The sequence below is a fragment of the Saccostrea echinata genome, unplaced genomic scaffold (genome assembly GCF_033153115.1).
Source record: "Saccostrea echinata isolate AGI-Se365-2 ecotype Australia unplaced genomic scaffold, CSIRO_AGI_Sech_v1 ptg000056l, whole genome shotgun sequence".
Taxonomy (NCBI): domain Eukaryota; kingdom Metazoa; phylum Mollusca; class Bivalvia; order Ostreida; family Ostreidae; genus Saccostrea; species Saccostrea echinata.
Genome location: NW_026889805.1, coordinates 17,975,738 through 18,003,417, shown reverse-complemented (window position 1 = coordinate 18,003,417; position 27,680 = coordinate 17,975,738). Strand labels below are relative to the sequence as shown.

The window sequence follows — 27,680 nt, the reverse complement described above, 5'->3', positions numbered from 1 at the left end:
AGACTGTTGACCAATCAAGTCCCGCGTTAAAACTTGGATGCAGTGTTGAGCGAATTTAGTGGGCGACTCAAACTACATCAAGTTACATGACAGGATATCTGGTTTGTAAAACACCGCTTAAACGTTTCGTAAATGATCCTGATCATATTTTTATTAAAGAATAATTATTGCTGAATGACTGCAGTCGTTATTCCGCTAGCTGCAACGTATTTTATTGAAAATACGGAGTGTTTTTCATAACGACCCCGTGTAAATTCGGGTTGACGTTGGTTCTCCTTTCATTGTATATAATAGTGATGACGTAAAATCAAGCAAAGTATTTTACTGGCCTGTGGCACGTTCAATGAAAAAAAATACAAAAAAGTACAATATTAGATATAGATATACTACACACAGCAGCGACAAAGTAAAAGCAATTAGGTGAATAAAAGGGTTTATATACACCAGTGCTGATATAGGAGATAGGAAAAATAATATGGCGTATGCCTATTTACGAGTTTGATCACCTTTGAACATTTTCATATTCTTCTCTGGAACCACTGAACCAATTCTTGTATATAGTATCTGTGAGTGAAGGGGGGGGGGTTATGAATTTTATGGTGTCTGCACCCCCGGGGCCTGATCATTAATGAATTAATGCAATCTTAAAAAATCTTTTTAGCTCCTACACATCAAGCAGTCAAATTGTTGGCATGATTGAAATAAGCATTGATCCCTCTACCAAAATAGTTAAACTGATGAACCAAGGGGTTCTGAAGTTATGGTTGAGTTCTATTGATCATATGGTGAAAATGCATAAATTCTTTAGGCTTCTTCTCTTCCGCTGTAAAACTAATGTTGATATGATGAGTAAGAGTGCTTCTTCTAAAATTGTAAAATTCACGAGTCAAGTGTTCTAGTGATAGGGTGGGGCTCTAGTGATGACATTTTATTGAAAATTCATTACATTTTTGAAAATCATCTTCTCCGCTCCTAGGCAGGTGGCAGATAAACCAAGTTCATTGTTTTGATGAGAAAGGGAGCCTTTTCCAAAATTATGAAATTAATGGCCCGTGGGTTAGGGATTCTCTTTCTATAGTAGGGCTCTATTGTTTATATAGTGAAAAATGCATCATCTCTTTGAAAATCTTCTCTCCTATTAAGTATTTAACTGTCATGGTAGTTCAGTCGGTAAAGCGCTCGCTCCTTGATCGAAAGGTTGTGAGTTTAAACCCCGGTCGCGACTGACCTAATTAAAAAAAAATAGGTAGCAACTGTTCCTCATTGCTCAGTGATCATGATTGCCGAGTACAGATATAAATTTGAAGTCCTTCACCGGTATGTGGTGAGAACTGCATATGAGTGAAAACTTCTCGAATGATACGTAAAACAACATACAATTAATCAACCTCCTAGATATTTGCTAGTAAAAGAAGTGCCTTGGAATGATCAGCAAGCATGCCTCTTCTAAAATTAATGGCTCCTGTGTCTGAGGTTCAGGTTCCGGGGCCATAAAACTTTGATAAGCTTACTTTTGATCTCAATTTCACTTTTACAAAAGGAATATGTAGTCAAGAAGTGAGAATGAGGAGTCTGGGGGTAAGATGGGGCTTTATTATATAATAGTGAAAATGCATTCTATGAAAATCGTCTTCTCTGCTCCTAGGTATTTATCAGTTAAACTAAGTGCATTATTATGACCAATGTACCTTTTCCAAAATTTTGAAATTATTTACCCCTGGGTTAGGGGTTCTTGTGTGAAGACTAGATTTTAATTATTATGTAGAGAAAATTGATAAATTATTTGAAAATCTCTGCACCTCATGTTTTTTTTTTAAGATTAGTGATATTCTTGTCCACGGAGTACGGGTTCTACTGTTGGAAATGTCTATTAATCATGTAGGGTTTATAATTCGATTTTAAGAATTTTCCCCCTTTTTCAACCGATCACTATAGCCTAGAAGTAAGGCGTTCGTTTTGTGATCGGGTTCGATTCTCTGTCGCCGCGTCAAACCTAAATAAAGGTAGTGACTGTTCCTTCGCCAAGCGCCCTGCACTAGAAGTGAAAATCTCGGGTCATTCGGATGAGACCTTGTAATCAAGGTTCCGGGTCACGGTAGGTGTTGGCACGATATAGAACCCTCACTGCTCAATGGCCCCGAATGCCGACTATAGGTCCAAATTGGAAGCTCTTCACTGGCATTCGGTGACGTCTCTAAATGAGTGGAAAATTCTTGAATGGGACGTAAAACAACATGTAATCAATCAATCCCTTTTTCATTCACCTATGGTATTTAATCATTGTGAATAATGAAGTAGATTGGTCAAACAAATAAAAGAATTTCATGAGAATTTAAAATGTATAATAAAAAGTACCAATTGTGAAGTAGACTTGTAAAAAATAAATGAATAAAAATGAGACACAAAGGAGTTGTGATTAATTTGGTAATGGTGATAGAGAGTACATATAGGCAAGTAAATAAATGTACTTTTGAAGGTTTGCTGATTACAATATTAACTATATTAGTTGATCCCTGATTCTTATATTTTAGTTGTTTTGAGGAACATGTCTTCATCTTAGGCTTATTTGGTTTTATTATATAATCATTAAATTGCCATTCTATGGATCCTTTACAGGGTTGTATTGCACTCGGGAGACTATTAATGTCCTTTCTTCAAAGAAAATTATGTTTTCATTTATCGCTTATTTTAATATGTATAAATTACAGTAATACAAGCTAAACGCTAAATTTTACTTCCATTTATTTTACAGGTTGATATTTAAAAATGTATCTTCAATAAGAAGCAGTGTTTTGTTTCATTTTGAAAATAGGTATCACTGCAATAGCTATCCAGATACATGTTACTTAAATGTATACCATTTACAAAATTAATTAACCTTTTCTTGACATGTAAAATTTATTTTTGATTTATTTTTATTTAAGCAATGAAGGAACTAATTATTTCAAAAATTCTCACGCGATTGACCAACCTGTAATTCATCAATGAATTTTTTTTAATTTGTAATTAAGTCTTACTTTAACGTTATATAAAGAGTTTTAAAAGATAAATTGAGTGACATATCGTGCATTTTAATTTCTTTGTGACTCAAAAGCAGACAGACAGTTTTTACTAAAATATTATCAAAGTCGGTGAACTTAGGTCGATTTATTAGACAGCTACCACTAATGAATGTTTTCAAAACAATAATAAATTAAAACTGTAGCCTGTTTTTAAACAAAAGATCAAACTGGTCGTGGAATTTTAACCTTTAGAATCTAGTTTAAAAATCCAAAAAATTATGTACGATGAATTATACATTATGTCAAAAAACATCAATGAGGTAGGGTCAAAAATCACATAACTTTTACTTCAAAAGAGACAATGTACCGAAATGTTTGTTTCTTGTGTATAGTGAAATATTGAGAGAAGTCACAATATGTAGGAATGAAATTATTCTAACACCCGAATTAGACGATTATACAATGTAGTTTAAAGTGTAGCAAATACACATTTCATCTTTAAAAGCAGTTATGGAAAACGACTGATTGGATTTGTTAAAAATATTATTTAATACCTGTAAAACATTTCAACACAAGAATCATGTTCAACTAAATGCAAACAGTACATGCAAGTAAGAATGGGTTTACATACATGTATGAATTACCAAAAAAGTTCACGCAACGCTTCTTTTTAATCTATGAATGTCTCCATTTATTTATAATTATTGATTATTCTAATTAATACTGGTATCCAAATTTATAACTTGTGTATATGTTTGAGATACTGGATTTCAGATCAGGATTCAACTGATTTTTAGCTCACCTGAGCTGAAAGCTCAAGTGAGCTTTTCTGATCACCCATTGTCCGTCGTCCGTCCGTCTGTCTGTCTGTCCGTCCGTCCGTCCGTCTGTAAACTTTTCACATTTTCAACTTCTTCTCAAGAACCACTTGCCCAATTTTAACCAAAATTGGCACAAAACATTCTTGGCTGAAGGGGAAGTTAAATTCTTAAAATGAAGGGCCAAGCCCCCTTACAAGGGGAGATAATCAAGAAAATACAAAAATAGGGTGGAGTCATTAAAAAATCTTCTTCTCAAGAACCACTGGGCCAGAAAAGCTGAAACTTATGTGGAAGCATCCTGGGGGAGTGTAGATTCTAAATTGTTAAAATCATGACCCCCGGGGGTAGGGCGGGGCCACAATAGGGAATCCAAGTTTTACATTGAAATATATAGAAAAAATCTTCTTCTCAAGAACCACTCGGCCAGAAAAGCTGAAACTAATGTGGAAGTATCCTGAGGGAGTGTTGATTATAAATTGTTAAAATCATGACCCCTGGGATAGGATGGGACCACAATAGGTGTATTACATGGGGGAAAGTCTGGTGAAGAACAGCAGGGCCAAAATTACTCAGGTGAGCGCTGTGGCCCATGGGCCTCTTGTTTTTAAGTTACTATGACTTCATCTTTCGTTGAACTTTTAAAAAAGTATAGTGCAGTCTCCCTGAGTACCAAGCTCTATTCAGATCGGAACAAAGTTGCAGAAAAGGAAGCATTTACAAGGTAATGTTGTTAGCCATGACAAGACTTGTGTCAGATTCATAAACCGATACAGAGAATTGTGCATTTTCTCTTGTGTCTCTACTTGTGTACGACGTTTGACTTAAATTTTGAATATAAAATTAACAAAGACATAGAGATTGAAGGATACATCATCATCGTATAGGCTCTTTTAATTTTTACCAGAAATACAAAGGAAAACATTAATATCACCGCTAATGGAAACATAAACATTGGTAAACATTCTCATTTTCAGATGTTAAGAGAATCATTAAAGTGGCATTTCAGCGTGTCAAAAACAACTTGTGTGGTTGTATTTCGTTGGAATTTAAAGGTTTCTGCTTTATTGCTTTATATGCACAATATACCTTGAATATAATTATAAAAGAATTATCGCATAACACAATGTGTTTTTCCCTCAGTTTCGGAATGTCTTTTGTGCGCAATATAAACAACAAGAAGTTTTAATTACTTTCTGTATGGTTCTTAATTTCTGTTTAATTATTTTTAGAGACAGAGAAAATGTTGAATTATATAATCAAAACATTTTAATATATTTTTCTTATCGAAGCATTTCATTCTTAACTGATAAACTGCAGGATAATGGTTATTTTGTAAGTAAATGCATTTTTTTTTATAGAGGATAATTTTTTGGAAAATTATTGGAAGTATAAATAAGATACGACTTATAATTTGACAATTTACCCATAGAAAAATTTATGTTGTAAATTATGTATCCAGGAAGAGAACTTCATTGAATAAAAGATTTCGAAAATTTATTTAGTTCTACTACCTCCATTTGAATTGCATCTTGCGCCTTGGAATGTCAGCTTTAAAAGTTTCATTCCGACGTCCACGTTGGGGTCTTGCTAGAATAACGCCCTAAAGATAAATAAAGTATCAAGAATATGAGTATAATATATGGTTAAAAAATGGAGACCATGCTTTAAACGGGGGAACGCATATAATACAAGAAATAATACCCGAACGGAGCGACAAAAGGCTTTGCCGTAAATCGGTTATGGCAATGCTTAGATCTCTAGCTCTGGTTTGCATTTGTCTTTCCGAATTTTCTTAACCAGAGAGCTACAGTTCTGTTTCAAGGTGTTTGACTTGGTTCTTGAACAAGTTTCTTTTATGTTTTTGTACTTAAAGATTTCTTCAATTTGAGAAAAATATAGCTTTATCAAAACTTGCACAACCCATATCCTTTCCACATCCAGGCACTTTTAGAGAGGGACTGCCGTAACATAATAAAATGGATATATATAGCCTAGGGTGATTTTCTGCAGGACCACCAAAATGTAATACAACGGGATATGTGTACATTTTAAGCAAATTCTCGAATGGGACGTAAAACAACAATCAACCTTACTCTTTCAAAGTATTTATCGTACTGTTTAGTTTGGATGCCTATTTTTCCATGCAGGCTGTACATAGAGCTATTTTGTGCAGTGAAATGCTTTATGCTGGTCCTGAAATATTTCTATAATTAATTTTTATGAATTTTATCATCATACTGTGACAATTATAGCAAATATATAATTTCAAGTCCAGGAAAAGACTGGGCCAAGTTTAATTTAACACTTTTTCAGTAATATCTAAAAATTTACATCATAGACCCCCACTTTTGATTTTCTTTTCTGTTTGTTTATTTATTGTTTTTTTAACGTCCCTCTCGAGAATTTTTCACTCATATGGAGACGCCACCACTTGCCGGTGGAGAGCTACAAATTTTGACCTATACTCAGGCACTCAGGGCCACTGAGCAGTGACCAGCACCTACTGCGACACGGGACCTCGGTTTATACGGTCTCATCCGAAAGACCGGTCTCCACGTCTCACAGTGGGATTCGAACCCGCGACGTAAGGATCAACTCCTTACTTCGCGACTCTAGAGCGAGCGCTCTAACCACTGCGCCACGCGGGCGACGATTTTCTTTTCTGAATTTATAAAATAACTTTGATAATACTGCTTAAATTTTTCAAGACAGAATAGTAGTATTTGGTCCAATGATTTATTTCAATGAAAAAAAAAATATTGGAGGAAAACGTTGAAGTGATTTATGGTAAATATATACACAATTTCAGTGCAAAGAGGTCATATTAAATGTACTGTAGAACCGTACTGACCATCATTTCTTGTTTTGATTTTTATTTAATCTATGTGTGTAAATACTAAAAATATACTTTACGAAAAATGCTTAAGACCTTTGAAAGTGGGATCCAACCTCCTTAAGAAAAATCACCCTTAAATGATTCATTATGAGGCTTTTTATGTTTAAAACTTCGAAATGTAAGAAAATAATGATGTCGTATTTCCAGAACGGCCCGCCTTTATCTCATTGATACTCTTTCCTGACTTGTTCATATTTTTAACTCACATTAAAGCAAATTTCAAAACTTTGTGAAAACGTTAAATTTTTTGGGCATGATAAAGCCAAAAACCGTAATCTCTACTTTATAGAAAACGCTAAAATCAATTTTAAAAATGGTTCTGTCGAAGGTATTCAATACCTGAAAGTCTACTTTCTATAATATTGCAGACAACTTTTCACACCCATGCTTATTTCACGTGGATTTTCCCACGTGAAAGTCATGTCTCTCAGAGAGGTCAGGCCAGTGCACTCATATATATATTAACAACAATTAATGCCAGTTTTATGGTAAATAGCCTCCACTGGTACATTCATCAGACGTCCACCTTCACTTTCAAATGAATTACAGCTCTAATATTGGATGACTTACATTCATTGTGTGTTTTCTCTCCCCTAAACATAGGGATAGATAACACCAACTGATATCATAGCCAAGCACAAACCATAGGCGATCTTTTATTAATCAAACTAACATTTAGTACACAGTGATACGACAATATTACGATATATTTATCTTTCAATCATCATAATGTGAAGTTTGGAATCTCCGTCAGATGTTTGGCGGATATTGAAAAGCGACAACAGATTCTCCTTGTTCTCGGTTGAATTAATGCCACAAGAAACTTTGCGTAGTACTCGCTTGATTCTATTTTGAGGCTTGTTTACTTCAATTTCCAGTCCTTCTTTCTTAAGCCATTCCTTGTCTTTGTCCAGGGAGTAATCTAAGATGAAAAGTAGTATAAAATGGTTAAAACGCTCCAAATGATGCAAAATTGGCTATTACAGGAACAGGGATACTCTATCAGGTATCAACTTTCATTTCGATGGAGGAAAAACTAACGATTTTTTTGTTTTACTGTGAAATCAATAATTTTTGTGGCCACTAGGGTTTAATTTTCGTTGCTTTTGCAGTATTCAGAGACCTACGAAATCACGTCCTCCACGAAATATTAAAATATCAAACCGAGTTTCATCCTTGTCTACCAACCACATATGAAAGCCCCATGAACCAATATTTTTTCTTAAGCCAGGAAAATTTGTTTCCAAACTAAGCGATTTTTCGTATATTATTATATAGTAATTCTTTTTCTTTTATGTTGAATAGTTTACAGGTGAATATATGGATTTCTCCATCAAATGGTCAATTATTTTTTTTAACATCACTTAATATATTTGTTTAGACTCAAAATTGTATTATAAAAATAGTGTTCAAGTTGCTTCTTTGGATGCTGTGGCCATACTTGTTTTGACTGAAATATGGCGGATTTCTGCTCGAGAGGTAATAATGTTAGATAGAAACTACAAAAAAGATATTAGAAATATATCTCCTTTGTTTAGTTTTACATTTTACTTTGACTTAAAGAAAATGTTCTCTTTTTATACAAAATGACGATTACTTGATGCCGATTTCGAGTTTTAAATATTTTAACACGGCTTTTCGTTACCTCATAACTTTTACATGAAAAGAAGTCATTTTCTGTGTCTTTCAGTTGACATTAGATACATCGATGACGTTTTATCAATTAACACTATAAAGAAGTAAATACTGTTGTTTCAAATATCAACCTTGTAACTTCTCTAAAATTAAACATTGATATCTTTAGTTTGACTTTTCCCCTACGCCTTTGGGTCTATCTAATCACGGGTGTAAATTGGCGCCAAAACGTCACCAAAATACTATGTAGATTCAAAGCCATAATATTTACCAATATTTTCACTAAATATGGCACTTTGTTAAAACGTTATTGGCCACAACAAACGCGATTCAAGAAACTTGATACTGGAAATCTTCATCATATTTGGTGACTAGGCCGATTTCAATGATTAACGTATCATCTTCTTTTCATGCATATATTGATCAGATACATCTTAAGGTCAAGATCTAGTAAATGAAAGGTGCCTACAGATTTCTCAAATTTAAGAAATAAATTCCTTTAATGGTGCTTTATAACTTTAGCTTGGTCAGATAAGGTGTTTCGGGGCATAATTTGTAGATGAACAAGACGAAAAATCATATTTTAAACTGTCATTTTCCATGGAAAATTAAGAAAACTAGTCATGAATACGGGAGTTTTTTTCCATATCAGACAAAGAAATGCATCCAGATTGCCTACAGTCTCTCAGAAAACGGTAATTTGTATGTTCTTGGCCTCTTCTTTAAAAAAATATTAAATTGAATATAGGTATCGGGATGACTTTTCACATGATTTCAAATTGAATTGTATGAAAGTACTTTATTTTCTACAAAATTCTACTAGAGCCGTAAAGTACGGGAAAAAGAAAGTTAAAATTGATTATGACGTCATAATGGATCTAGCACCAAAAAGTTAGTCTGAAGTCATTTACTAGATCTTGACCTTAACTGAACTTAAAATAAGCCACCACAGATTATGATACATCTGTGTCATATTTGAATGTTTTAATAGAGAGAGACATTGTCAAACTTACAACTTCAATTTATTGCAAGTCATCACTACTTCCCTTATTAGTCTCCTACCGGATTGTTTCGAGTTGATGCGATAGACAAATGTATGTTCTGAGTACGATGAATTCCTAAACCAAACAGGATACTGACAAATAAGTTAAAGTTACATGAGTATCAACAATCTTGTTTTAAATCAATATTTGCAAATTCCATGATCATTTCATTGAATTTGTAATCTGTGGAAATGTAGCGTGTTGTTGAGTCGTGTGCTGACTGGCGTTTAAAATAAAATCAGCTTTTTCTACAGATACAAATCAGCTTGCCTGATCAAGACAAAAATTTCACTGCGGATGTGAAGGTTCGATAGGGGATGTCTGATGCTTCCAGTCTTAAAAATCAAGTATGTGGAAATTTTCAATCGAAACGGATAAAAAAAAAAAACAACAACAAAAACTGTGAAATGTACGATCTGTGAAGCCCAATGATCCTTTTGTAGAATCATGTCTTATAAGCTAGCAATTGAAATCCAGATAAATTAGAGGACGAAGCGCAACCGACTGTTGACAATTCCTCATCCGTTTCGTGTCCATCAGAAAGAAATCAATATTTTCTTCGGCAACTGGATTACTTACCTCAAAGTTGAAGAAAGCCGTCTTTTCTTAGACAATATCGATAAGATGATTTTCCTTAACAAAAACTGCTGAACTTCCATTGTACATGTAGAAAGTAATTATAAATGCTTTAATACTGCGAGAATTATTTGTCAATTATTGTCTGTGTGGTGTTTTTTTGTTTGTTTGTTTTTATTTTTTTTTTAATTTTTTTTTATTTATTTATTTTTTTTTTATAAATTATGCATCACTTTACTGCGTTTTGTTTGTTAAATTATAAGGAAAGTACAGATAACTGGACTTGATCTCATACCATGTACCCATTATTTAGCTATTTTAAGAATGTTCAAATGCAGGGAGCATACAATAAAACCGTTTAATACCTCCATAATTATTAAAATAACATGCTTTGTAGAGATTGGGCGTTTTGATGGCCGGGGCAATCAAAAGTTGAGCAAACAGTATTCAACATATGCAAGCACCCGACGTGTGGATGTGTGCGTCACTGCGTTTAAATCATCCTCCCAATTTATATTAAAAGTATTAAAAAAACGACATGCTGGCATTTTTCAAAAATGTTTATTATTACCTAAAACGGTCTTTACAGATCAATTCATGAATGCAAATGATGCTGGGGAAAATCACACAATTTGGAGAAATTATTGGCTCTGAAACACACTATCCACATGTCAGATGCCTGTGAACATCTGAAACTAACACATCCATTTGATGTTACTTTTTGCGTAAGTAACAAAAGGGTTTTTGAATTATAAATAAGTCGTATACCTGTAAACGTGAATGAACCGAAGAAGGATAACTCTTGCATAGTCTTTGCTAACCTACACAAAATTCGTTTTTACAAAATGTTCCGAATATTCTACTATAGTTCGAATATTGCAAGCGACTATAGAAAATAAAATTTTGAATCCCTTAAAACGATGCTAGGTCATCGAATTACTCAGTTGAAAAACACGAAAATATATTATTTGTGTAAATAAAAAAAATTCTACCAACAAAAATGAAGCTTATCTTGGAAATGGCTGTATAGTTAAAGATATTATGTGTAAATGTCGGATTACATTCTATGACGAAGGAATAATGAGTGATGCTCACGGTTACAAGTTTCTATACAGAGATTGCGCGCTTTCGTTTGCGTAGGAATCTCAGGTAAATTTTCCAACGACCGCCAATGCATGGACGATTTTATTGGTTACTGTGAAAGGTGACACAGGTTAAACCTTTGTTAACATTTTAGTCCTCCGTTTTCACTGAAAGTGGGGGCTCGAAAAGCCTTTAAGCTTTTGCAATGAAGTTTTACATAACAAATCCCTATGGCCTAAAGAAGTCTACCCCTATTGGTTTTGAGGTAAAAGGTCAAGGTCATAAATTCTGTGTTTTAACACTTTCAGAGAATTTGTGTCTCCTGCGATATCTCGAGAAGCCTTTGAGCTTTTGCAATGAATTTCATACTACTACTCCCTGTGGCCTAAGAAAGACCACTATTGGGTTTGAGATCAAAAGTCAAGGTCTTAAATTCATACATTCTGTCTGTGTGAAACACTCTTTTCTGGGCGATATCTAAAGAAGCTCTTGATCTTTTGCAATTAACTTTTATACGATAACTCCTCATGGCCCCATCCACCCCTCTCAAAGGTACCGCGCCGTTGTTTTTTTCTATGGGTCAATTTGTTTTATATAGTAATCAAAAGTCAATTGGGAATTTGTTGGCATCGATCACGCTTAAAGTTTTAGAATTACTCCACGTTAGTTTGAAAGATTTAGCTTATATTATATCTGCATGTGCTGTTTGCATTTAATTTGTAATAAAGTCATATGGATTATTGTCTAGGGTCATGATTCTCGCTTTAGGTGCGTGAGGTCCAGGATTCAAATCTCGAATTTAGCCCAAATATATTTTTTCATATTGTTTTCGATTTACAAAATGATAGTATTCAACGTATGTATATGTGTAATGAAGTTATGACGTCTAGTGTGTACAAACCTATTCAAAGAATCATTATTGCAGTGTGATTAATATTTTATATAAAAAGAATCGCAGTAGATACTGGCACGAAAAATATTCCTCAGTGCTCAGTGGACCTGTGTGCCGAGTATAGGTCTATATTTGCAGTCTTCCACCGGGAAATGGTGAAAAATTCTCGAGAGAGAGAGAAAAAAAAAACAAACAAAAAAACTTTGAGTGATAGTATTTTAATACCACAGATGTTAAGTTCTATTATCGATAACCTTATAGTTTTGTAATTTAAAAAAAAAAAATCGGGCTATTTTCGATAATGTAAAAGTACTTGGACTTGACATTGTACGGAAGACTCCATGATTGGAAAGACAGATGGTACACATGTAGCATCGGCCCGTAGTACGCGGGATTTTTCGGAAGTTGCCCTCCCCCTCCACTTACAAAATTTAGCTACAGGCCTATAGCAAGCTATTTGGATTGCTGTATATCAAATTTTGCGATGTCGTTTAGGGAACAGTAATTTACAATTACATTTGTAAATAATGCGTGTTGAATTAAATACGTTTATATAGACATACATTTCAATCATTATAGAAACTACCACCCTTACATGCTTCATAAAATATTCCTGAAAATGAGTGACGTCACAACTAGTGACTGGAGGAGTTTACTTTTTTCAATGTAGTAAAGCCAATTTGATTGTAACAACAGATGTTTGTGAAACACATATCCCCCCCCCCCCCGGGACACACATTATAGGGTGCACAAGCCTTTATTATGGACAATGTACATGGAAATGAAAATGACCTTTTTGAACTTAAAATCAATAGGGGTCATCTACCGTGATGCATCAACCAGAAATAGTCTTCTACATCACATCTTTGGCTTTTCTCATGATAAATCAGTAATGAATTTGTTCAACCTTTGCAGAAATAATGAACGGAAAGCAAATAATTGGATTTTTCCTAAGTCCAAGGGGAGTAACTGTCAAAAATCGCTCGGTCGTACCCAAAACAGAACCTGACCTAGATATTCTTATGATAAATCTGTATACCAAATTTCATTGCAGTATGTGCAACCTCTGCGAAGAAATTGAACGGAAACTGTTGTTGGACCGACAGACAGCGGCAAAGCAATATGCCCTCCCTTCTTCGAAGGGAGCATAAAATATTTTTTTTAATTCAACCAGTTTATTCAAGTTGTTCAGTAAAATAATATTCATTTATTAAAAAAATGCTTGCGAGAATATAATTACAGAAAAGCAATGACAAAGCAAGACTGTAACTGTGTGCAGTTTTGGTTGTTTGTATATGTATACGTTATACGTCCTTGTGTCATCACTAGCAGCACAGACTGTCATGATCTCCCTACCACCCTCTGTATTGTTCATTTACTGTGTATTGTGTGCATCCAAACGGAAACTGGGTCCCTCCCCCCTCCCCCATTCAAATCCGCTTCTGACATATAGAATACAATTTACTTTCAAACGTAGTATGAGATTTATTATGTTAATTCTAAGTTCTTTATGAATTTTAGGTTAAGCAATTAAAACGATGTTTCACGCAAGTGGAACTTCGTGATAAAGCCTCTACATGTATGCAGAAGTACATAAATTTTGTATTTTAGTACTTAAGTATTTTATCCAATAGTTGCTGAAACTCAGTGGCCTACATCTTACATGTATGTCTTATGTCATTTTAGGATATTTATGGCACTCTATAGCTTGAGTATCTCTGACGTTTTGTCAGTGAATTATGAATGAGTAATGGTCAATGATCATTAATTCAAAGTTGGCAGCAATTCTCTACGTTCCTTCATGCAAAGTGCATGTATTTTAGTAATCATCCCATGGGAGAAATTGTCATTATAGTGAATGAAGATAGGGAAAATAGGTGACTTACCAGCCTTTAAGAGTTTAGAAACTATCTTGACACAACCCCTGTCAAGTGTGTTAATAGCAATAAAAAGTGCACTATGTCCAAGTGTATCTGTTACATTGACGTCACTTCCGTGTCTGATCAGGTAGTCAGCAATGTCGTAGTTGGAATCTTGCAGAGCTATCAGTAAGGAAGTTTTCCCTGTATTGTCTCGCATTTCTATATCAGCTCCTGTTTAAACAAATATATTTTTCAGCATTGTCATCTTATTTTTTTTCAGTATTTCATCCAACAATCACACAATTCATCCAAAAATATACTTTTTCCAAAGAGATAAGGAACTCTTTCAATTTTTATTTATTAATGTGCGATTTAATAATAAATAGCTAAAGCAATCCTGACAGATTCCCGCATGGCAAAGGCATCTGTGAAGTTACTTGCTTTCGTCATTTCAATTTTTATGGTCTGAGATGAAAATAATTGTTCATTTGGTTTTGACTTCATGGTTGAAAAAGTGTAGAGTTATAATGTTTTTGAATTTTTAGCATGAGTATGTGAGTCTCTGTATACATTGTACCTCGAGACATCGAAAATTGCATACCCATGAAAATGAGTAATTTCACAGCGACTGGTTTGCTTACATTATGTTATATTTGCTTGCCACTTTCTACTTCATAACTCTTTTTAAACAGATTGTTTTACTTATGGAATATAATGTGGTTTATCGCGTCTGCACAATCCGTAGATGTAAAGATACAGTATACATGTATGTTGTATGGGAAAATGCAAGACGCAATATAAAATTTGGCTTTGACACAACTTCATTCAAGATTATACATTAAAAATTAAAAAAAAAGAAAAATACCCATATAAACAAGTTTAATTGCATAATAAACCTAATGTAAAAAAATTGTCTAATTAGAACTATCAAAGGGCACTCGCTGAAATGGAGATCCGTTGGGTCAAACTAAGACTTGTATAGCATTTAAGTATAGTTTAGACACTCGCTTTAAGACATTTTTGTCCCGACCACATAGTAATCTGAACTACAAACAAGCTAAGTCAGAGAATTGTGTCCCCAGCTTAAGGAGAAAAAGAGAGTGGAAGAACTAGACAAAAATTGCAGATGGAGAAGGAAAGAAGGTCATCCTTGACCTTTCAGACGTTAAAGTCAATATCAGTTCTTTTAAAGATAAAGAAATTCAGGACCAAAAGTTTCATTGCAAAAGCCTTTATTATATCTCATTATAATTCATTAATTATTCTATACAACGCGTTATCTGATTGGTTCTAGATTTTCACGTGACAGGGCCATAAAACTTCATATTTCCCTGTCGTCGTCATGCTTTTCATCATATTCAAACTCTTCGGAGACCTAATGCATTTTCCCGCAATAGTTATCGTTCGTTTAACGAAAACCCCCCGAGAGTAGTTGACGTCACAATAGCCTGGTTCACGTCACAAATCTGTAAATTGTTTCAGTAACACTACTGATAGTCTGGTTCCCTGTCCCTGTTATGCTTCGTATACTCCTCCTGCCTTGGCAAGAATGAGCCAGGGAACCAGGCTACACTGCTGAAAGTGAATTTAAGAGCGGTGCCGAATTTGAAGTTCATGTTTATTTTAAAAAGGTTTTGCTTGTTTCTGTATAATAAACAATTCATTGCATGAATGTTTGGGAAACATGAAGATTTATATTCAGCCAAAAATAAAAACATATTACCCTCGGGCGAAGCCCTCGAGAAATATGATTTTTCTTGGATGAATAAATCTTCATATTTCCCTCACGATCATGCAATAAATGTAACAGAGAACGTAGAATTATTCTCTGAAAACTAATATGCAATATATATTTCTGACCTTTACCTTTTGACCTAAAAATCAATATGGGTTGTTTTAGGCCATGAGGGTTGCGAAATAAAATTTATTGCAAAATCTTTTAAAGATATAATTTGAAAAAAAAGTGGAACACAGACAATGTATGAATTTATGACCTCTGGCCTTTTAACCTTGAAGTCGATAGGGTTCTTTAGACCACATGGAGTCGTGGTATTAAATTTTATCGACGAGAGCTCAATGAAAACTAAAGTTTTCATCTGGAAAGTACGAATTTATTACCCTTGACCTTTTGACCTCAAAATAAGAGAGGGTTTTCTTCAGACCATAAGGCGTTGTGATATATAATTTCATTGTAAAACCCCAAAGACTTCTTCAGATATTGTCCGGAAACGAAATTGCTACACACAAACATAATATATCAGTATACGACCTTGACCTCTGGACCTTAAAATTGATTTCTTTATGTAATATCACAACTTTTGATAATGAATTTATCGAAGAAAGGTCAAAGAAATATAAAGTTATCTTCTGGAAAAATATTATTTGTAATGTATGATTTTTTTAATATTGACATTCGATCTCAAAATCAAACGAAGTTTTCTTTAGGCCATAAGGAGTTGCGATAAACTTAAAATTATTGCAAAAGCTCAAAAAACTTTTAAAAATAATGCCCGGAAACGAAAGTGTTAAAGAAGGTATGAAATTATAGTCTTGATCATTGAGCTTTTGTCCTCAAAATCAAAAGGGTTTTTGCTAGACCATAGGAAGTTGTGTTTAAAAATGTCATTGCAAAAGCTCAAAGGCTTCTCGAGATATCGCCCGGAAACAAGTGTTACATACAGACAGAAAATATGAATTTATTTCCTTGTCCTTGGGATCTTAAAATCAAAAGGGGTTCTGATATAAAATTCCATTGCAAATTTTCAAAGTCTTCTTGAGAGATCTCCCGGAAACGAATGTGTTACAAACACACACATACAGACGGGTCGCCCGCGTGGCGCAGTGGTTAGAGCGTCTGCTCTAGAGTCGCGAAGTAAGGAGTTGATCCTTGGGACGTGGAGACCGGTCCTTCGGATGAGACCGTATAAACCGACGTCCCGTGTCGCAGTAGGTGCTGGCACGAAAAAGATCCCTCACTGCTCAATGGCCGTAGGTGCCGAGTATAGGACAAAATTTGCAGCTCTCCACCGGCAAGTGGTGGCGTCTCCATGTGAGTGAAAAAATCTCAAGAGGGACGTTAAACAACATACAATCAATCACATACAGACGGACGGACAGACAGACCTTAAATAATAACCCCCACGTTCAGTAAAAAGGGCTAACTGATTGTCTAGATGTTCTAAAACAGAAGCGCTATCAAGATATTGCATTTACACGGAAAGTTATTTATTATCAGAATCGAGTTCACAATTTTTGTTTTTTTTTTCTCTCGAAACTTGTAGAGAAGCATACATATGCTCACAAAATGTCAAAGATGAACTTTGCAGACCAGTGGTTTGCATAAATAAGATGCACTACTTGTAGTAACCTCTGTTTTACTCCTAACTTTGCTTTCGAGGCATAATAAACAAGATGATGGTAAGAAATTATCACAATTAAAAACACAACCGTCATTAGCTACATGTACAATGGTGAAACGGAGATGCAAAAGATTAACACGCAGGAAAGTGCTAATAAGATTATAACTTGCATTTGAAATTAAAAGTGATTCGTTCCTCAAAACAAACCAAAACCCAACATCGTTTTCAATTATTTGCAGCAAGTATTCAATTTGTATTATCGGAATACATATTTTAACCTCTGCGTGTTACATGTATCTACATGTGCGAATTCATGATCACTGTCAAAATAGTCCACTCAGATTTGATGTCGATAGTGTTAATTCAGTTAGCAATAATTTGTATATGACGTAAAGAAACATGTACAGTAAAACTCGGGTTTTACTGTCATAACTAAATTTTTTAAGGAAATCTCGGTTATTAAGACTTTTCCTTATTAAACGGATATGATGAATCACGGTTATTCACAGTCCTCATCACTGCCCTGTAACCAAGTTTTACTATATCCGTTACGCTTTTTTACATTGTAACTTGTGTTGTTCAGATGCCTAAAATGCTAGCTACACCAGCAAATCACCACAACTTAAAAAAATTGATCGAGAACCAAAATAAAGGAAAAGGCTGAGCGTTATTCGATTCAATTAATTTGGGACGCCACCATTTACCGGAGGAGGACTGCAAATTTATACCTGTACTCTGCAAGTAGGGCCTTTAGGTTTATACGGTCTCGTCCGAAGGACCGGTCTCCGCTTCACAAAGTGGATTTCGAACCCGCGATGTAAGGATCATCTCCTTACTCCGCGACTCTAGAGAAAAGGCTCTAACCACTGTGCCACGCGGACGATAAGAAAATTTTGTGAAGTTCTGTAAAAAACGTACTCCTCATAACGTGTTTGATTTAAATAAAACAAAAATTGCTTTAAACTTAAATACACAACAGGCCTGGTTAATCCACCTTTTTTTGTTCACTTGCAAAATCCAGCATTTGACTAAATAGAATTTTCAAGTTTTGGCAGTTTACGTGTGTGCGTGTTTGTTTTATTTGCTTTTTTGCCTTTATAAATGTTGCTACGGGCCTGTATATAGGTAATTAATTTCAATGAATTTGATGAAGGGTTTTGCCACACTGATAAAAATATGAATGATGACTGCACTTAACGACATGCGAAAGAATTTGCGACAAAATACACTTTCAAAACGAGCATTTTGCAGGAATGGTCAACATCCAATCTACAACTTTACGTTATTACATGTATTTACAAAGAACAAATCTGTTTTCATAGGCAGGGTTAATCACGATTTCTTGAATCTTCATACGATAATGAGGACGCCCATTTTTTTTTAGCCAGTATACATAGTCGGTGAATGCTTGTTATCTCTTTAACCGTTTAACAGTTAGTAGTTTTATACGTGCATTAATAAAGTTGTGTCAGAAGATTAATAGATAAATATGCGCTCATGGTTTAAAAGAGATAAAACTGATTCATGGTACATTCGCCCTCTCAGTTGTAACCAAGGGTTGTGACATGTTGAATATTATAATTAGGTTCTCCAAACGAAGTTTGTGAATATATTGTTTTTACTTTCATTTTTTCAAAATTTCTCCGGTACTTTTTGTCCGCGAGTGTTCTCGGAAACTACTCATCCGATTGAGATGAAACCTTCTTAGGGTTAACAGGCATGCTGTGTAGATGTGCGTAACAAAGGTGATTTGCGCGCACATGCATGCACGTAAGTGCGCGTGCAATAAGTAAAATGACTGATATACTTAATATAACCATTACTTTTACATTTCTGATGAAATGCTTTGAAACTCAAAACATAAAGATATATTAGTGGTGTAAACAAGACGACATGGTCAAATTAGCGTGAACGTACGCCTATTCACCTGCGCTTCGCTCTAATTGGCCGAAACAAATAATTATCAATATCTTCTTGATTTTTGACGAAATCCTTTGAAATTTAAGATACAGGTAGATGTATATATTTAAAGGTTCTACAGTATGTCATATACAGAAATTATTGAAAACACGCGCATGCACGGTTCTGCAATTTGATTGGCTGAAACTATAAATGGCTATAACTTCTTTCGTTTTCAACAGAAAACAATGAAATTAAAAATAGAGATAGGTATAATGGATTCCTACATTATACTAAGTCAAAATCTGATTGACTAAGGTTGTTATTTAGTATTTACATTGTATATCGTTCTTAATTGTTAACGAAAAAAAAAAACAACCCCGAAATTTAGAGTATGTATAGAGGATATTCAGTGTTTTGTAGTTGGATATGGATTTTACGAGTGGGACAGGATTTTTTTTGTATTTTCACGAGTGCGAAGGACGAGTAAAATATATGAAAAAAAATCTTACTCACGAGTGAAATAAATTCCAAATCCAACTACATGCATTGAATTTTCTCTTTATTACATATTCTTTTATTTCCCTTCTGCCCCTGTCTTTTCTTAAGGAGGAGAAGGACCTTGAGCTAAAAAAAATACTTGCAAATCCTTCATATTATTAACTGTAAAAATTTCGAATGATGAAGCTGACCTCATTATTTCACAGGACATCGTTAAAGAGGACATAAGCATGACAAAAACGTGTCATGTTACATTTCACGAGTACGGGAAAAACCATCTTCGCTAGCCAAGGGTTTCTGATACGCTACTCTCCTCATAAACCCTTGGCATACGCTGCTGACAAAAGACGGGATTGTTCTTGTCACGTGATCATGATTCTTACCAGGTACGCACAGATTGCGTCATCGACAGAAATAAAAAGCGTATTTAAAAAATTTGTTTTTAAAGAATAATTAACAAGAAAGTATTGAGTTATGTTAATTTATTTAAACATGTAAAAATGCAAATCTACATCTTCAGTTTAGATTCTTAATCACATATTTTGCACGTTGCTTTAGAAATTGGATGACACCGTATTGCTATTCATAGAATGGCATGTTATCCTACGAATCATTGTTTACTTGCGTTTTACATTACCGATATTAAAGAGTCAAGATATATCCCGAACGCAAATACAGGTGACTCGAGATCTCTCGAAGTTCAAGGAACCGTAAGAAAAGTTCGAGAGATCGGGGGGTTCGAGAGATAGAAAGTGAATAAAATCCTGAATTTCCAGGTCCGATCATCATTGTTCTACTATTATACATGCTGGAAGGATATATTGATAATGTCATTACACGTTTTCATTCGTATTTTACAGGTAATTCACTTAATTTCAACAAAAATGATCGTATTTTGAATAAATGAAATGATTATTTTAAGTTTCAATATTTATTTGTTCTTATTTCATGATTACATGAGACCTGAATAGCAATTGTCGATTTAGCTACCCCCCGGGCTTGAACGGTCCTTCAAAAGATTGCTCGTAATCGGTATTCAGTTCTTGAGATAGGATTTCTTGTGCAATGTTTGCCAAACTGGAATTGTTTAGACTCTAAAATACTAAAGTTCATAATCTGTGGAAAATTACTGACACGTCCCTTAATTATTTTCTCAAAATTATCGTCTCGTCCAGTCAAAATAAGTTGTGAAGCGATTTGTATATAATTTACAATTAACCAATTAAATTATTTCAACACTCGGACGACTCACAGGTGTAGTATCATCTATGTCAACACCCAGTTAACACATCCATCCCAGCCCCTGGCGTTCACTGTTATCCAGGTAAGTCTAAGATGCATTATAATTTTACCCTTGATTGATGTGTATACCGGCGCAATCAAAACTTCGAGAGATAGAGAGTAAAAAACAATGAAATGTGTGTAACAGGACCCAGGTCTTGGTTCGAGAGATAGAGAACTTCGAGAGATCGGGAGTTCGAGAGATCAGGAGTAAATTTGCTTAGTTATATAGAGGAAAAAAATGGGACCGGAGGTTCACTTCGAGAGATCGAGAACTTCGAGAGATCGGAGTTCGAGCCATCGAGAGTCACCTATATCGTCATTTACAAAAAACAATTGCTGATTGGTCGAACGATGTCGATCAACTCCAATCACAACTTGAGAAAAAAATCCCAACTTTTTTTAACACCGTATGTCAAGGGCTTATGAGGAGAGTAGCGTATCAGAAGCCCTTGGCTAGCGAAGATGGGGAAAAACCAACTATAAGCGAAATGAGATATACCTATATAAGATTTCCGTCATCAGCCATGCTAAAAAAAAAAATTGTGTTCCCCGTTTCTCAAAATATTTCATCATTTGCTGATTATGACCTGTTTTTTACGTAATACCGCCCCTGTGTTCACCGAGTATGATCTTGCTGTACTAACAGATCCTTTATGACGTCACCGACTTGTTGGACGCGCAGTTTAGGGAAACAGAGGAGTGGATCAATCTTTTTCATAATTTGTTAATGTTTACAAGAATGTTAACACTTTTAATTTTTTTTTAATATAAAAAATGGTAATTAAAGTTTTAAAAATGGCAAAAATTTATACATGAACTGATGCTTTACATGTTTTGCACTTATATAAACGGAGACTATGACGTAGTTAACCAGTCATGTGACCATGTGTCCTTCATCCCCTTGACACAGTGTCATAGGCTGTGACGTCATAATTGAGCGGCTGAGACGTCATAGCTTAGCAATTGTGATATTGAACACACTGTAACATGGGTTTTAGCAAAATATTTAGGAAGAAATTGGCAGTTTTAATCTCTAACAAGACGGCTTAAATACTATATCTTATGACAGGCCAAAAATTATTTTTTACTTACTTTGATATCCTTTCACACTGTGACAGAATATCACTTTGATATCCTTTCACACTTCGAGAGAATAACACTTTTATTCGATAAATAAATATCAGTATTTCACTGTTGAAAATGTAATAAATAACTAATGCAAGTTCCTACATTATTCAATTATTAGAAATGAATATGAGGACATGCATGCACGCGCACTGATATCTGATTCTGACTTAGTGTTTTACCGGGTGTGTATGCACACATCACTGAGCACGGACTGACAATACTCGTGAGTTTGCTTTCTCGCATTTCTACTCTGAACTTTCTGGATTATAGTTTTCATGTTTTACACTAATACACAACAAAATTTCTACTTTCCTTAAGCATTATGGATAAAGTTTACTTTGTGAAAGTGCAAGCTTAAGGAAATGTGTCATGAAACGTGTCTCAAAATTCATAGTTTTAATAATTTCCAGAAAAAAAGTAGTCTCTTAACTTGTTTTACTATATTTCGGTGTGAAGTGCTCTAGCAACATTAAAGTCATGATATTATCTAGAAAATTTTTTAAAAAAATATGAGCTTTAAATATATGTCCCAGCCCCTTTAAATTGTCAGGCATATATTTAAAATCTTCTGAACTAACATGGACGTGGCCATACTGTTAATTCCATTTTGAAACCTTTGTAAATAGTGCACTTGTGCCCTACAGAATAGAGAGGGACATGGGGAAAGAGAGATGTATTTTTTATACATGTCATATTTATTTATCTTGTCCACCGGTAATTTTAGACCCATTCTTTCAATACTATGCATAATTTATCAACCTTTAGGAAAATAAATGTTCAATCGAGGGCAAGTAAGTGTAAATTTTCTATATTTGGAAAGCGGTAAGTACAAAATACATACAATCATTTTATTGTATCATGGTCTAAAATTATATTAAAGAGACACCGTGACGGAAAAAGGGGAAAATTGACAAAAGTAGAATGTTTGCATGATACATGCAAATTTTGTTCAATTCTTGGAGATATTAGGTTTCAGAAAATCACAGGTTTCAGAACCTAAAAAATCTACCTTTACGGAGAAAAATAAAAGTAAAAATAATTCTTCTTTGCCCCCACACAAAAAATGCTTCACTTCTTCATCTTTATTGTACACATGCGCAGAAAAGTTGAAGAATTTACCATGGTGTCAATTCCATAGATATAAATGTCGGATGACCGAGAATTTTGATACAATCTTCAATAAAGATGATCAGAATTTATTCCTCGCTTTTGCTTGCACCAATTCAATATTGTTCACAGGTTCACGCTAAAAGTAAAAGACGCGTGACCTAGACATTGACGATAACGATACAACCTTCGTTTTTCAGGCACTTACGTTTTGCAGTTCTTTCTTGCTTTACAGTGCAGTTGAGTTGTCAAACTTCGCTTTATTTATATTTCATATAAATCTTTTGTTTGGTGATACAATTATCTCAAAAGAAGCACATGATTTTGACTCATTTTGTAACTTTAACATTTATATTCGGTTCCAAATTGACATTTTTTTTTATTATTAACAAAAGTGAAATAAGATTAAGATATGAAAGCAAAAGAAGCGACCGAAAAAGACAAAAAAAAAAGGCGTTAAATATAGTCATTTATGCAAAACACTATTCCTCCTAGATTTCTATAATTATACATCTTTCTTTATTTTGACGTACGCTTTTGTCATTATTATCAAAATAGGAATTTATGTGATTATTATGCAAAGCAAACTACATTGCCATCTCACCTGCTTTCATTAAACATTTAACCAACTCCATATCGTTCAGTGTCACAGCGCACATTAGAGGGGTTTGTCCCAAGTCATTGCTGTTATCAATCTGGCATCGATCTGTAAAAAATGAAACAAATGACCGAAAAAGAAATCAAGTGGGTTCCATGATACAGAGACATATATGCATGTATTTGTTTACGTGTTTAGATGTTTTAAAACTACTGTGGCAATATGTGCAAGTACATATCAATTATTAAATGCAATGGTTGACCTCTTATAAGTTCTAATTTTTACCATCGGATAAAAACATGTCCACGATATCGACATTCCCTGCTTCCACTGCTAAATGAAGAAGCGAGTTTTTATCTCTATTTCGAATGTTGGGGTTTTTTCCGGACAATAAATAGTTATCAACAGCTTTTTTATCGCCATTTAAAACACACTGAAAAATGTCAATTCCTACAACAACGTAACCCGGATTGTCATGGGTTTCCAGCACTTCTCCATTCGATGCAAGTCGTTTTCGTCTAAGCAAGACTGGCGCATCTTTAGCAAATTTCCTTTTTGATAAAGTTTTCATCAGAATTAAATCCATTTTTAACTAAATATTGATAGTTTTCCTTTCGCAAATTCTATATCACACCATAACAACTGAAATAAAGACTACGTTAACCTTCAAGTTAAGACCTGTTGTATGCATTTCCTTCATCAGCTGTTCTGTGCATTTTTATGGCAAGAAAAAGGTCATTGAATGTTCCCATTCATCAAAAAAGGAAACCCTTGACCACCCTTGAGTGGATTTCTGATAGCGTTATAGCCTACATCTTGACATCCAGTCAGGTGTATTTGAACTTCACAGAAAAATGCAGAATCATAATTTTTCAAAATAATGCCTATTAGACAAAAATGCTAGTTTTACCTAATATATGCTTCACCAATCCAAACAGTGGACAGGACTGCATGCATGATAATGATAAATCTTCATGTTCACACTATGCAGCACAATTATATGACGTCAATCGAACATAACATCTAGTATCACATGGAGTAATAAAGAATCATGGCTTTGTGTTTAAAAATATTAAACTATACATGGTTACTTCGTAGAGAAAAATTATGTTAATAAATAATTATGGATAAAAAAGCATTTCTATTTTGTTAATATATGCTTTTGTATTTAATGATAATGATGGCATTGCACACTCAGATTCTAACATTTATCTTCATACAAGTGAAATACTTACACTTGAGGAAAAATGCATAACTCTTTTAGAACATAAAAATTCGAAATAGAGCAAACCTTTACTATATTGTACACATTTCTAAGTTTACTCAGATATGCTTCAGTTTTTAGGATGGCTGCTCTTTATCTAAGGTATTAAATGAACAACTAGCGAGCTCTTGAATAGTACCTTTCTTCCAATAATAACGTAGAGAAAATCACCTTATTTCGAAAGAGGATGCATGTAGGAACCTTTCAAGAACTAATGTAATCTAGTTAAAATGATCACTATGTTTAAAATTAATAGCTGTGATGTACCGGCAATTAGTATGAAGCAAAGGCCAAATAATCGGTATTAAACATACAAGGCAAAATACGACCAAACAAGAAGTCTGTGAGCCAATGCTCACTAGTTCATAGATTTTACAGAATTTTTGAAGTTTGATAATTCTTTTACCTTACCTTTTTTTAATTTTCAATAACATGGAAAAGTGTTTTATGTCTAATTATTTCGAATATAATATAAATACTCCAACAAAAACAACAGTGAGCTTGACTTCCTCAAAGAAATTGAAAACTGTTATTTAAGATTGATATTTGTGGGCTGCTTTCATTATACTCCATATGATGACCGGTCACTGGTGTCTTCTAAATGTCGAAAATCCATCCTTTCTATCGCCTGAAGAGTATTTCGCATTGACTGGATTCATAAAAGACCAGTTTAACAAAATAGTTTCATGCCTCATATCACTTCAAGATTCATCTATCCGATCTGCGAGTATTTCAATTGCAGCTTCTTATTAAAATGATGAACAGGGTTGCGTTTTACAAAAGGTCGCAAGTCCTACAAGTCCTAAGTCTTAAACTTTGCCGAACTTAAGACAAATCGTAAGACCGTTTTACGAAACATGTCGTATCTTTAAATCGTAAGTTCTAAGTCTTAGATTGACGTCGCAAGTCGTAGTGGAAATCTTTTAGGTTTGGCGGTAGAAATGTCCTTCGATACTGCGGGAAACCCGACGCCGTTGACGTGCAGACGACATTTTCCGAAATGTCGCGAAAAAGTAATTGGTCCAAGCAGGAAATAAACGCCCTCGTCGACGCGGTTTCGGACCGCGTCGACATAATAAGAGGGAAGTTTTCTCCTCTCCTTACTGTAGAAAAGAAAAACAAGGCCTGGGAGGAGGTCAGAGAAAGGTAAAAGTAGAATTTAACTTTCCCGGATTTAAGTCATCTACAACAAATGCCGATTTTATTACAATACACTTCAATACTTTCTATTTCCATTACTGGAACTCTTCAAATTAGAGGCGCGTTTGGTCGTCTGACTGGAACAACAATGACGTAGCGGAGGATACAAAACATGCCGATCTCAATCCAATTTTGAATGTTTAATGAATTTGTCATTCCAGTTAGAATAGAAGAACTAATAGGCATATGTGAGATTGCGAAAGCCCAGGATTTATCATCTATTGATAAACATTACGACGTTTCCGAGGCATATACATTGTATTTAGAAATGAACCGTCAACACTACGTCTTGTCAACAACTTCCTGTGGTGAAAAAATTGACGTTGTTGTTTCTACTTCTTATGCATGTTAAGTCCACAACAATACAGTGTCTCATTTGCATGTTTGTTACGCGATTTTTCATCGACATTCAACATATTGTTTACATGTTGTTACGATTGTCCCTGAAATCCCGCGAGATTTGTACATTTTCCGACTTTTTCACAAAAGAGCGCACTAAGAACTATAACTCTTCCATGGTGGAAATAGAACGTATTCCTGTCAGAGTTTCGCGAAATTTACGATTTTGTCAACTTCTCAGTTTTCATTTGTAAGTGTCTTTTATTTCTTTGTTGCCTAATGTTGATTATGCTTAGTTTTTTTTTCCTTTTTTCAGTGTAAATGTGTGCAGTTACGCACAAAGAGACATAAAGAGTAATAAGAAAAAGCGGATTGATTTACAATCTCAGACCAGGAAGAAGGAGGCCGTCAGACGGCGAGAACAGAAGGGGACAGGAGGGGGGCCACCTCCTGATCCACTGAAGCCGTGGGAAGATGTTTTATACATATTATTATCTTTCAGTGCAGAGAATAAAGGAACATGATTAAAATTTAAAATCAGCTGAAAAATGTTTTAAAAAAAGATATCATGTAAACATGTATAATAAAAAATAATTATATTACGACACTAACTCAAAATTATTTTTTTAGCATTTTTTTTTTTTTTTGTAAAACAAAATAGATGAAAAGTTATATTTTACCACAAACCATGGGTGACCGATTTCCTCACATTCTGTACATCTAGCTATTTCACGCTCTACAAATTTTGTTTATGTATATCCACAATGTTTGACTTGATCAGTTTCACACAAAAAAACATTTTAATCACAACCATGCATATGAAAACAAAAACTATGAGCTATATCCACTGTATAAGTACTGTATAAGTGTGTAAACATTATTATGCAATAGAAGTGTAACGAAACAAAATTACATCGATCGTATTGATTGCAAGGGCTCTAGATACGATTCAATTGTTGACAGCTCTGTCATGATACATGTATCGCATGACCCTATCGTGATATGTATCGTATCGATAGGTAGCTTGCATACTCAAGCCTATTATGCAAGTTGTAATAAAAGTAGGTTTATATACATGTAACCAATAAGGGAAGAAACGCATATAGTTTTTTTGGTATAAATACATAGAAATCTCTTTGATGTTTAGATTGTTGAAGTTCTGGATGAGGACATGATTGCCGGCATCAGCGG

The 27,680-nt window shown here is 34.4% G+C and overlaps 1 protein-coding gene across 1 annotated transcript; it reads right to left on the bottom strand.

Moving 5' to 3' along the window:
* Positions 1-7,339: 7,339 nt before the first annotated feature.
* On the bottom strand, positions 7,340-24,272 carry LOC133173552 (ankyrin repeat, PH and SEC7 domain containing protein secG-like). Its single transcript, XM_061308535.1, has 4 exons — positions 23,972-24,272; positions 23,693-23,794; positions 13,835-14,041; positions 7,340-7,641 (listed from the first exon to the last, which is right to left on the bottom strand). Exons 1-4 carry the CDS (start codon positions 24,270-24,272, stop codon positions 7,430-7,432), a joined length of 822 nt encoding a protein of 273 aa, XP_061164519.1. The 3' UTR covers positions 7,340-7,429.
* Positions 24,273-27,680: the final 3,408 nt, after the last annotated feature.